We start from the raw sequence: 13,911 nt of genomic DNA, 5'->3' as shown, positions 1-13,911 counted from the left end.
TGCAGCTGCTATTCCTGCTCTTACTTTAACTGCTGTTGATACAAACCAGCTTCTTGGCAAACTTGCGCCCACTTTGGCTACTATGATCGAGAGAATACTAGACAACAAAAGGAAGCTGTCACTCGTAAAGAGATCACAAAACTATCGATAAAGATACACCCTCCTAAAGCAAAAGCGCTTCAGATCAGAAGACAGATATTAAGCCAGAGGTTCTTTCTAAGTTCGTTTGCACTTGTCAGATGATGGTGCGAGGAAAGTGCTTCAGAGTCTTTTATGGAAGCTCCCAAGCCACCTACAACTGAGTTGATCTCCAAACCAAGAGACCACAAAAAATCACACATAGGGGCCTGTTTCCTTCCTGCCTGAGACGGTGACTGGTGCGACTCCTGTTACGGTGGTCTCCAAGGTTCCCGCCTCTCAATTAGCACCTAAATCAAGCGCCGATCCATGTCCATCGTCATCCGCGGCTTTGATAGTCTCCGATTCGGAGGATAGGAGCTACATGGGCGATGATATACTTATCGAACATGAAGTTGTTCGAAAGATTGAAAAGAAGAAGAAAAAAGGATGGCCGAAGCCAAACCTAGGGATTAACTAATTAAAAAATTAGCGAGTCGATTCTTCAATGGAATATCAATGTATGTCTGTCAAACATCAATGAGCTCCAACGCTTGGTACATGATATAGACCCAATATGTACGTGCCTATAAGAAACATTTCTGCCGAAATGAAAATTTATAACTAAGATAATATAATTCATATTGGTGAGATCAACTGCCAAATATCAGAATTAGAGGTAGCTATATTAATATCGAATAGAACTATCACCAAAGCGGTTGAAATAACACAAATCTGCAAGAGGTCGCAATTAGATATGAAGCGTTCGCTATAGATCACTATCTGCAGCATATACTTGTGATATTTTGATTGGAAGAAGGGTGACAAAATACGATTAATTGCTCAGCTTCCTCCAACCATACTACTGGTGAGTGACTTTAATGCACATAATTCTCTTTGGGGGTCAGATCAAGTAGATCCCGGGGGAAGAGAGTTGGAATAGTTCCTGTTAAATTCTGATTTCATTATCTTAAATGATAGTTCAGGAACGTTTTTCAATGCTAGAGATGGATATCGATGGATTTAGCTTTTATAAGGGCATTGATAGCACTGAGGTACACTTTCAAAGTTTTATAAGATCTGCTTGGAAGTAATCATTTCCTGGTGCAAAGTGTAACTCATGTAACAAGAAAAATATATCCCATCTCCAAAAAATGACTGTTTGATAAGGCAGATTGGACGAACTTCACAGTTAATATGATATGATACTCCCTGAAACAATTGGAGTTATTGAAGCTGATGTTGATGCTATAAAGAACGCTGTATTTGACTTGGCATCAAGATAAATTCCCAGAATATCTAAGAAACTCAAGAGGTAACCCGTTCTGTGGTAGAATGATGATATTTGGGCCTTTCCTACCCATGTAAATAATTAAACATTTAGCAATCATCCTTTGGCTCTATTATATGAACATTGCGCTACCTACTACAGAATAGCCAGAATATGGTATCCTGTATTGACAAGAAAATATGGAATTGCTTTACCACAGACATAAGCAATTTCTGCAAGAGAAATACCGCCATGGCTCTTACCAGCAGTACGTACAAGAATGAATCTCTCCCGTGGAAAAATGAAAGAGAAGCAAGTAGTAATCATCCAACAGGAATTTTTATCAATCTTCAGCAGTTATGAAAAATATATAAAAATTTATACTGATGATTTCTAAAACCAATCACGGTGTTGGATGCTCCATATATGTAAATGGAGATGCCCATTCTTGGAAACTGCCAGATATGGCAAGTGTTTATATGGTAGAACTCATTGTCATACAGCAAGCTCTTTGCTACTCAGAACATTTCTGCAAAGAGAAATTGCTTATATGTTCCAACTCGTTAAGTGTACATACAGCAATTCAGAACAAGAGCATGAAGAATGTCCTTATTTCAAATATCCTGTATATTTCATACTTTTTAAATCATTTTAAATTGCTGTGCATTTGTATGTACAGTGATGTGTATTTGTATGGACTCAAATGCAGATGAAAAGCGCAGATGAAGCTGCCAGAACGGCAACAGTCTGTGATTACCTGGATATAATTCCTGTTGGAGTGGCAGATGTTAAAAATTACTAACTAATACAAAGAAACAGATGGAGCAATGAATGGAGAAGATTAAATATGAAACTTAGCACAGTTAAAACTTCTCCATATAAATGGAAAAGTGATGTGAATCTGACTTGCTGAGAACAAGTGGCAGTGACTAGACTTAGAATCAGTCATGAATAACACATTCATATTTGTTAGCCAATGAAGAAAGACCAATGTGCCATGTTCGTAATAAAGCACTTACAGTCAAGGATCTAATGGAAGAGTGTACCATATTTGAGGACCTCAGAAAGAGGTTTGGTCTAAGAAATATTATTGCTGTTGATTTGGAAAATGCAACACCAGTGGACTATTGACAAGACTATTAACAATTAAGGAATCTCTAAGCAAAGTAGTTTTATACTATGAATATGAATATTTTTTATAATGTTGGTATTGTGAAGAAATTGGTTTTTCATTTTGTTTTTTTATCTTATTTATTGTTACACTTTAATATCAGGGCTCTTTACACTCTGTAAGTGTTCTCAATGTAATAATAAATATGAGTGTTTAAATGTTCTGTGCTTTTATTTTGATGTTTTTTAAATAAAATGTAAGGGCCCTTTACATCCTTACGTATGACGAACCTGGTGGTGATTTAAACCCTATTTTAAAGAATGTGATGAGGGCTAATGACCATAGAAGTCGATGCCCATATAATAAAAAAAAATAAAATAAAATAGTAATAATAACAATCACTGACACCATAAATAACATAACTTCAAATTTAAAATTGTAATGTTCATCATAAGTCTGTACAATGGAAACTAATAAATTTTTTAAATTTACATGTTATTTTCCTAATTTTGCTAAATTTTTTTATATAAAAGTAACAAAACTTCACTATTATGTCTACAAACAGCTAACAGCATTTATGATCAAAAGTTATAGATTTGAATTGAAAAATAAAATTAATAAATGTTTTGTATTTACCTTGGTCTTCATTTTGTTTCTGTGTAACACCCTTATCTATGTCTTTTTTTTGTAATCCTGCATCAACTGTCACAACTGTCTCACTTCCTATACTATAACGAGAAGTATAAGTTCCATATCCTAAATCTCTCTCTTTTCCAGTGAAGATATCTACAGAACAAAAACATAATGAAAATATTCACATATTAAAAATAAAAATTTTTTAAAATAAAAATTTCATTCACATATCTTCAATAATTTTTAATATACTCTCTTATCAAACTATGATTTTTTAAAGTAATTTCTGTAAATAATACTTGTTTAATTAATCTCTGCAGAAAGATATTAAAACATTACCATAAATCAACCAAACAAAAGGCTTTTTTTGTGTACCTATCTTCAACAAATTTTTGATAATATAAAAAGGAAGAAAGAAGGGTTTGTGGGATTAAGATTATTTGAACATGGTACACTGATTAGCTGGCAACTGAATTCGCAGTGACTGTACCAGTTATGGTGTGTTATTTCTTGCAAAAGACTAAATACAGAGACTGATTTGACACCCTTGTCTAAAATGTATATGTATGGAAATTTTAAAAATAATATTTTATTTGTATAAGCTTAACATCTTTTAAAAATGATTACAAAATGTGTCTTGTTACAATCAGAAGAAACTTTTGCTTTAATTTTATCAAACTTGTTTTAGTCATTTTATTTGAATTTAATTTTTCACTTATTAAGAATTTGGAAGAAAGAAGTAGTCTTATTTAAAAAAAAAAAAATGGTTATTACCAAAAATTTCAATAATTTATAAAATAACTTGTTTTCACATTTATTATAAGTTTTTCTAATTCTTCAGATCTTTGCTCACATGAAATTTTCAAATCTAATTAATATTACTGACAAAACTCTACTTCTCTATAATACAAATGAACTATAATAAAAAAACTAATTTCTCTTATTAATAAATTACTAAATTCTAAAATCAAAATTATGTATTTAAAAATAGTCTATTGTTTTGTTCAGTTTTATAAAACTTAAAGGTTACATAACTGATACATATTTTTATTAAACCTTTTGATATAGAAATAAAATATGAGAAAATTTCAAATGGTACGATGATTTCTAAGAAACATTTATTTAATTACAATATATAATATAAACAATCAAGACTGAATGTTATATCAATATTTCCAAGCCTGAGAAAAAATGATTGCAAATACAATTAAAATAATTAATGTAACCTCTAAATATATGTAAATTAAATAACACCAGCTGTGAAAATATGAAACCGGAATTTGCCCATAGATGGCCCTAGCTGTCAATGTAGTTACCGTCAACTGCATCATTGGCACCATTTTCTTTCTTTGACTGCTGACAAAGATTTTCAACTCACAACAATATAAGTTTCATACAACAGCATAGTTTAGTTAGTGTTGAACATGTTGAGTTTTGTACCTGCAAACTATGATTTGCAGACAGCATTGATTTTCTGTTACGATTTAAAGAAACTGCTGCAGAATCACATTGAATGCTTGTTGAAGCTTATGGTGAGCATGGTCTTGGTAAATCACAGTGCTTTGAGTGGTTTAAAAAAAACATTCAAAAGTGGCGATTTTGATGTGAGAAACGAAGAACATGGAAGATCACCGAAAATGTTTGAAGAGAGCAAATTGCAAGCATTGTTGGATGAGGATGATACTAAAAAGCAACAACTCGTAGATCAATTAAGTGTAACACGAGAAGCCGTCTCCATATGTTTGAAAGCCATGGGAAAGATCCAAAAGATGGGAAAATGGGTTCCACATGAACTGAATGAATGACAGCAAGAAGACCAATAAACCACTTGCAGAATAATGCTTGCCAGGTACAAAAGAAAGTCATTTTTCCATCGAATTGTGACAGGTGATGAATAATGAATATATTTTGAGAATCCTAGGCGTAAAAGATCATGGGTAACTCCAGGCGAACCACTGACATTGATTTGAAGGCCAAATTACTATGGAAGAAGACAATGCTCTGTGTTTGGTGAGATCAGAACAGTGTGATCTACAGAGTGATTTTTAGTCCTGTTACCCAATTTTAAATGTAATTTAAGAAAGGGAAATTTAGGTGGAATAAAAAAATTTATTTGTTACTTACAAAAGCGATTTAATAAAAGCTATTACTTACATAATTGTTAAAGAATATGCTCAAAATGCCCACCCCTTGCAGTTATACACGCACGGACTTTTTCAGCACATTAGCAGAAACCTTTTTAAGAGTTGCATTGGAAATATTCGTGAATAAGTCTGTAATATTGATTTTAAGTTCATCAATAGTGTGAGGATTGTTTTTGAAGGCCTCGGACTTAATATAGCCCCACAAAAAGTAGTCAGGAGATGTGAGGTCTGGGGACCTTGCAGGCCATAATCCTTTGCTTATTATTCGATCATCAAAGAACTCTTGCAGAAAATCCATGGTTTCTCGAGACGTGTGGCATGTAGCACCGTCTTGCTGAAACCAGCAATACCGTTCTTGCGGTTCCAGGAGGGACACAAATTGGCGCACAATGTTCCTGTACACTTCACCATTTACTGTCTGTTCGAAGAATATGGGTCCGACTATACGATGACGATATATCGCACCCCACACACTACAATTTTTTTAGGGTGCAAAGATTTGTCTTGTAAAGCGTTAGATTTGTCTTGGGCGTTTCAACCGCCCAAATTCGACAGTTTTGACTGTTCATATAGCCATCGAGATGGATCCAAGCTTCATCACTAAAGAACACTGTGTTTAAAAATTCGATTCCGTTATCGTTTACGAGAGACATAAACCAACGGCAATATTGCAATCGCTTGTTTAAATCTGGAAGCTCTTGGACTAATCGTACGCGATACGGATACAATTTCAATTTTTTAACAGCTTTCTGTACACTCGAATATGACAAACTAACTAGCGTGGAAAGTTTTCCTAAACTTTTCCGTGTAGAATTGAGCAATCTTGTTTTCACATTCTCTAAAACGTCATCTGTCAAGCGAGTTGGTCGACCACTACGTTTTCTGTCGCAAACACTAACTGTCTCTCGAAATCGGTTTACTTGCCTAGATATTGACATTTTTTCTGGCGAAGGAACACCAACAAATATAATTTGAAATGATTCTATTACACTCGCGTACGATTTCGTAGCAAAATATTGTTCAAGAATGAAAACTCGTTGTTCTATCGTAAAAGACATTCTGTTTGTAACACGACCGGAAACGGCACAAAAGTTTACACGGCTCAAGGAGAATCAACTCACACTGTCGTATCTATACCGGTTGAGTAGCGCTACCAACTTCGTGTCACAAAACAAAATTTCCCTTTCTTAAAAAAAAAATTACCAGACATTAACAATTGTGTAACAGGAATAAAAAATCACTCTGTATTATGAGCTGCTAAAACCTGGTGAAACCGTTAATACTGAACACTACCGACAAGAAATGATCGGTTTGAATCAATCATTCCGTGAAACACGACCACAACATCAAAAAAGGCAAAACAAAGTGAATTTGCTTCATGATAATGCACCATTACACACAGCAAAACTGGTCAAGGAAATAATTGAGGCGTTCAGTTGGGAAATACTTTTACATGCGGCTTACTCACCAGACTTGGCTCTGTCCAACTACTATTTATTTCCATTGATGGGACACGGATTTGCTAAGTAGTGCTTCATTTATGAAAATGTACGAAAATGGCTCAATGACTGGTTTGACTCAAAAGAGCAATAGTTTTTTTGGTGTGGCATTCATAAATTGTGAGAGAGATGGGAAAAATGAGCTAGTGATGGACAATATTTCAAGTAAAATATTTTTTATCATTTTTATACAATAAATGTGTATTTTCTATATAAAAATTCCAATTTCATATTTACACACCTGGTATGATTAGACAACAATAAAACTCAATAATAACCATGTGTAAATAAACAAAAATTAAAGTGAAAATAGCAAAATAAGAGTGCAAATATGCAAATACATACATTAACTATTGCAGTTCATGAATGTATGAAGGTGATAAATGGAATCGTGTTAAAGAATATTTACAACTGATCAAGTTACATGGAAACTGTTATCATCCAAGTAAATGTCAGTTCTTCTGAAGAAGAAAAACATTCATTCGTTTGCTTAACGTTCTCTCTGCACCAGTGTTAATGTGAATGTACTGTAAGCACTGCCAAGAATACTTCCATTTCATACACATTTTCAATATAGTAACTGAAATTGAGTAACTAGTTTGACTCAGTGTACCAAGAACAAGTAAGCATTAAGTAGAAGTTTGAATAAATATAATTAATTTATACACTTGTAAAAAGTAAGTAGGAAAAATTCAGTGATCTAAGCAAACATACAAACTGGTAAAAATACAAGGCAAAAATAAACAAAGCAAAAATAAATTTGTGAATACTATAAGCATGCTAAAAATATTTGTGATAAAAAAAGTGTATATTAAACAAGATATTGTTTATTTTGGTAAATAAAAATCAATGAAAATCAACTCTAAACTCAAAAAACAAAATCAAAACAAAAATAAAAATATTATATATATGTACCTGATTCAGATTTGTTATCTGTTAACAGTTCACGAGAATCACTTCCTACAACAATCTCATGAATGATAGTTTAAGTGAATTATTTACTTATGATTTATTTATAAATTATTATTTAAACAATCTAATTAATGTAAATTTATATCAAATTAAAAAGAAACAAGATTTTTTTAGTAAAAATTAAATAGATCACATAGATAGATTAATAAATATTTATTTGAATTTAGAAGATTTTAAATTTATATCAAGTTTTCATTTAATTACTAATTTAATAATACATAAACAGTATACTGACTAGTAATCTTTATTTTTATATTTACATGTTTGTATATTTTTTTTTACTAATAAGATGATGAAAAAACAGCAATTCAAACAGTATATTTTTAATGAATCTTTTATTATCTACATATATAGGGAACTTCTTGAAGAGAAAACTGAATTCAATCTTTTCCATTTGCAAGAATCCCACTTTGTTAATGAAGGTGTGAGAAAATAAACTATATCTATGTAATCATGCAAAATATTAATAAAAATAATTAAAGCAAATATGAAAGTCATTTAATAACAATAATAATTAAAATGATTTATGTGAAAATACAATTTAAAATAAATAACTGGGCTTAAAAAAAGTTCAAAATTGAATTAGAATAATGTGGACAACAATGTGGGAATTATTTATTGCAAGAATTTTAGTTAACTTTACATTTTACTTGTTTATATAGTTTTATTAATTTAATCTTGCTTATTAATTTATGTGGTTTTATTTATTAGCTTTCAAAAACTTGTTACATCATTTCCCCTGAGATATTTTTTTGAAAAATAGTAGTGATTAACACAATGGACACTTTGAATAAAATAATGAATATGTAAAGAAATAACAATACATTGTTATTTTAAACAACCCAATGTTGTAATATTGCTTTGAATAAACTGTCAAATTGTAAGTGGGCTACAGCATGTTAAGGCAGTATAATCTCATCTCATTTAGCTGTTTTGAATACATCAGCTAAAAAAGGAGCAATGAAAGAATTAGTTGAAAATTATTTTTTACAGAAAAATATAGAAATGTTTTCTGAAAGAAAAATATAGGTTCAAGTACTGTATTTCAATGACGTAATCTTGGGAATGAAGATTTTAAAATTCAAATGAAAACTAAAATTATAAATGAACAAATTTATGTAAAAATCTATATCTATAATTATTTTATTAAATCATTTAAATTTATATGAACTTACCAACACTTGCAAAAGATTTTTTTGTGTATGGGAAGACTTTCTTTGCAATAGAAATTATTCTGTTCTCAGTGAACATGAACACAAAATAGAGAACATAAAGAATTATTAGAATTAAAGCTTCATACCAGTATATTACATCATCCCATAATATTCCTGTTAACAATGCAATTACTAAAATGTAGATTAAACAATCTCTTCCCAGTGGATATACATCTAATGGTATTGCCTGTCAAAAATAACAATTACATTATTTTTTTGAATTAGTGGTAAATGTGTTTTTTAATATTTAAAGATTATTATTTTTTTAATCTTAAAAAAATCTATACCTCTAATGATACAACTAAACATTACTTTCCTTGTACGTAGAATAAATGTAAATCTGTATCAACCTTTATTTTATGTAAATAATAATATAGAATTATATATTTCATATTTTAACAAGCTCCAACAGAAAGAAGTGCATGTTTTTTACTTCTTTGTATGAAGTATTGTGATCGCGAAAAATGTCATTTTTCAGATTTTAATGGAAATATCCATTTTGACCATTTCTGAATACATTTTGACTAGTTTTGGCGTGATGTCTTTACGTATATATCTTGCACAACTCAAAAACGATTAGCTGTGGGATGTTGAAATTTTTGATTTAGGACTATTGTAATATCTAGTTGTGCACCTCCCCTTTTGATTGCAATCGACTGGACCAAAAGTGTCCAAAAAAGCCCAAAATCCCCCAAAAAATTGGATTTTGGACTTTTTCTTAACTGCAGTAATAAGCCCTCATTGAGAGCTTTTAAGCGATGTATTGTAAGTGGTACTCATTTTCATTGGTTCCAAAGTTATAATGAAATTTTAATTAATGAGATAGTTGGATCTTATATGGAGAAGGCTCATTGGTTCAAATCCAACTTCATCTCCATTTTTTTAACTTTTCTTTTTTTTAATTTAAATATATTGATTTATTAATAATTATTAACCTCCAATTGTAAAAAAAAACAACTTTGCAATAAATAAATTCAATAATAACAAAAAAAAAAGAAAAAATATCAGAAGTTATTAGTGAAATAAAGTTTTATGTACTTTTTATTTTAAAAAAAATGTGTATATGTAATTTAATAGACGTAAAAGGAAGTCATGTGGTGTCCACATCAGATATTTTTCATAAATACAAAAGTTAGAGTTGTTTATTATCAAGTTAGAGTTGTTTGATTAAAAATCAATCCTATTTTTCTCATGTCCGTGATACAGCACTTGAGATGCAACAGGCTCCAGTTAGTGCAATGTTTTCCTAAAGAAAAAATTATATATATTATTGGTCAAATCCTATGGTGAATGGAGTGAATGAATCATTTGAAGGACTAGATTTACTAAGATTGGTATGGTGATATGCAAAAGAGTATCTTTGTTTCATTGAAGAAGTTAGTGAAAACAACTGCTTTTCTCACTTTCCATTTTGACCATGTTGAATGGAATTTTGTTGCTGTTGAGAATCGAAAGCCATTTTCAGGAGTGCTTTGTATATAATCATCTATTTATAATCTCAATTGTAACACAATATATAGACATTATAATGATAATTAAAACATACTCCTGGAAGTTAAATTTTGAGTTTATTGTATAAAAAAATTATTAAGTAAAATCTTGCAAAAATACTAACATGGAGGAAAACAAAATCAGTTAATGAAAAATAATAATAGTGGTCTACAAAATTTAATGTTTTGTTTATTAAATGAGAGTGAATGTCTGATTCTTTTAGTATTTTTTATGCTGATATGTTAATAATTCTTATGTTAATAAGAATTAATAATATTAATATATGTTAATATGTAATATGTAAATAATATGTTAATAATTCTATCTATCGGGCTCAGTTTTTTTGTAATTGAAACTTCTTTTGAAACAAAAAATGTATGGTGAACATAATATGACACTACATTATATGCATTTTGTACTAACCTAAAATCTACTTCTTTTAGATTTTCTGCTGTAATTTGCTGTAGGTAGATCCATCTTTAGATTCAAACAGTAGCCAGCTAACATTTTTGAGTTCCATTTTTCCTGGTTGCGTTTCCATTGTAAATTTCTCCTGGTGAAAGTGTTCTCCATGTTCATCATTGATAGCACCAAGATTGTTAGGGAAAAAATCCAAATATGAATGTAAGAAATGGATTTGGAGTGACATATTTTACACCCAAGTTCTTTGTAGTTCTGAAGGAGTTCACTCACAAGTTCTCTGTAGTTAATGGCCTTATGGTTTCCAAGGAAACTTCCTTACCACATTTTGAAATGATTTCTACGCAGCAACCTTCAAGTCATTCAAACATTATTCAAATGCCGGATTACTCATTAGTTTTCTTATTTGTAGACCAACAAATATACTTTCCTTAATTTTAGCATTGCTTATATTAGAGAATCTGTTTTTTGGAAACTGAAACCCTGCAACATTTTGATCCATTGCTTTAAAAACATTTTGAATAAACTTAGCTTAATGTGTAGTGGCAGAAGAAAAACTTTTTCTGGTTTCACTAATAACTAACTAACAACATTCTTCTCTCCTGCAGTCAGTACCTCTCTCTTTGGCCATTGCTCTTTTATGTAATGGTTTACCTATTCCCACTGTACCACTCACACAAAAAGAAACAGAATTTAGCGTTAAAGGTGCTATTAGTTTCAGATCTCCACAAATATGCTATAAATATTTCTTATATTGAACCCTGTTCAATACAAGTTTAATATTTTCATAAGACGCCTTCATGTGAACAGCGTATGCTAATGGTATTTCATGAGTATTTATTTCCAATCTAAAGTAGAACAGCTTTCAAATTAAGCTTTGACGAGTCAATGAAAAGTTGCCCTTCAGATGGTGCATGTGCCCCAAAGCTTCCAGTAAAGAGTTCACATCATTACAGTTTTCATACTGAGAGAAGAATCTTTCAAATTCTTACTGTCTATCATGGATAGTACTTATTTTAGTGTTTAGTTGTAAAGGATGCCATCCTTTGAGTCTTGATGCCATTATTTCTGCTTGATTCTTTGATAAATTTAGATCACGAACCAAATCATTTAATTCTGACTCATTAATTAAACGGGGTTAATATACTGAACCCATTTAATTATTTTATTTTATTTTCTAAAAGGTTTGGATTTCTTTTTTCATTGCCTGATAAGTCAGCACAAGATTTGACATTTGCATCTTCATCTAAGTTCCATGTTTCTGGTGTTACTGGAATTGGAAGCTCTTGGTTATTTGGCACTGGCCACATGGCAGAGGGAATATCAGGATATTTAACAGTGTGTCTAGTTTTAGTTGTTATCCCAGATATATTTATTATACAAAAATAACAGTCTGTGGTGTGATCCTTGGTCTGTGGTATGGTTCTCTCCAAACCATTGGAATTGCGATTGGCATGTGATGAGATTCATTTAGCCAACCAGTCAACAATGTTACACAAGAAGCACAACAAATATGAGGAGCCCAAGATTTGTCCTGATCACCTAATTTACATCCCAAATCCAGTTCATACGTCATTTTTATCAGCAGAGTTATATTTCTTTTCTGAGACTTCAACATTACCTCACCACAGATGTAGCAGAAATTGTTTGGATGATTAATGCAACTGCAAGGCATTGTTAATATATTACAATAACTAATATTGGTTAAAAAGAAATACTTTATAAATACACTAATTTAATAAACATATACTCACTTTACTGAACAACATATACCCACAAATACAAAATCCAGGTGCAATCCTGAATGTTACACACACGAGAACTTGCACTTGAATGAGAATTAAAAATATTTCTCTAATTTGCATGACAGTTTAAAAATTACAATGACAGGAATAACTAGTTAGTGGATAAAATATTTATAGTAAGATGAAAATAGGAAGAATGAGTCACATTCTTGTTCATTTTAATTAGTGTCAAACAATAAACATGATGACTAATGTCTAACAAATCAATGTGACAACAATTAAGGGACTGTAATAAATAAAAAAAATAGGTTATAAATAATATAATTATTATAATATAATTAGTTGATAAATAATATAATAAAATACATTCTCAAAATGCTATGCTGGTGGAATTCATACAAGATACTACCTGAAAATAAGAATGGTAGTTACTAAAAAAACTAAGCCTGATAGAAGAATCAGCATGAAAAATACTATAAGAATCAGTTATTCATTCACATTTAACAAAAACATTGTTGATCAGTATAATCTTATAAATCTGCAATATAATCTTATATGCTAGGATGCAATTTGATCAATAATTCTTTAACAATTATTAATAGGTCTTGATAATTTGGTGAAGGGAAAAGAGGTGGAATCAGTTGAACTAAAAACAATAAAAATTATGTAAAAGAAATGAAGCTTTGATCTTAAAGTTTAACCTGCTTCCAAAAAAATTGATTTTAAAAGCCAAAATATAAACAAATGTTTTATATATTTACAAGCTGAATTGATGTCATTATTGTGACTTTATATGTTATATTTTATGTCTTATGTCTAAATTAAAATTTATGAATTGTACATTTATTATTAGAACTAACTACAATCTAGAGGTATTAATTATGTTTCAGCAATTTAGATATAGTTCAACTGAAGTAAATTTCAAAACATATGTAACAATATAGCTCATAGCAATCAGAGATTACTTACTCTTCAAAATTTCATACATTTAGAGTTTTTGTAATCTGAATGGTTACAAAAAAATAGATTTTATCCATCTTAATATACCTTTAGTTTTTGGGTTAATAAAAAATAACTTTAATTGTATTAGAAACTAGAAACATTGAGATATTAGTGATTTATGATAGCTTAATCAAGTTTTACAATGCATCCACAGAAACATACAATGACTTACATACTATGATCTAATAAACAAATATCAAATGACAATTAAAGACTTTATCAAATTCAAAGACATAAAATACACAAAAATGATTCCTCAATCAAATCTACCATAAAGCCTCCCATGTTTACCC

The 13,911-nt window shown here is 30.5% G+C and overlaps 1 protein-coding gene across 7 annotated transcripts in view; it reads right to left on the bottom strand.

Annotated features, from left to right (window-relative positions):
* Positions 1-13,911, bottom strand: part of LOC142320588 (sodium/potassium/calcium exchanger 5-like) — a 180,507-nt gene that overhangs the window by 57,238 nt on the left and 109,358 nt on the right. For 5 of the 7 annotated variants that reach the window (XM_075358553.1, XM_075358556.1, XM_075358555.1 and 2 more), the window contains 3 exons: positions 8,922-9,147; positions 7,690-7,734; positions 3,135-3,284 (listed from right to left, as the gene is read on the bottom strand). In XM_075358553.1, the coding sequence (XP_075214668.1) occupies positions 3,135-3,284; positions 7,690-7,734; positions 8,922-9,147 (421 nt within the window). The remainder of the gene's footprint in view (positions 1-3,134; positions 3,285-7,689; positions 7,735-8,921; positions 9,148-13,911) is intronic. The other 2 variants (XM_075358550.1, XM_075358552.1) reach the window with 2 other exon arrangements.

The sequence above is a fragment of the Lycorma delicatula genome, chromosome 2 (genome assembly GCF_047948215.1).
Source record: "Lycorma delicatula isolate Av1 chromosome 2, ASM4794821v1, whole genome shotgun sequence".
Classification (NCBI taxonomy): domain Eukaryota; kingdom Metazoa; phylum Arthropoda; class Insecta; order Hemiptera; family Fulgoridae; genus Lycorma; species Lycorma delicatula.
This window is presented reverse-complemented; position numbering and strand designations above follow the sequence as displayed.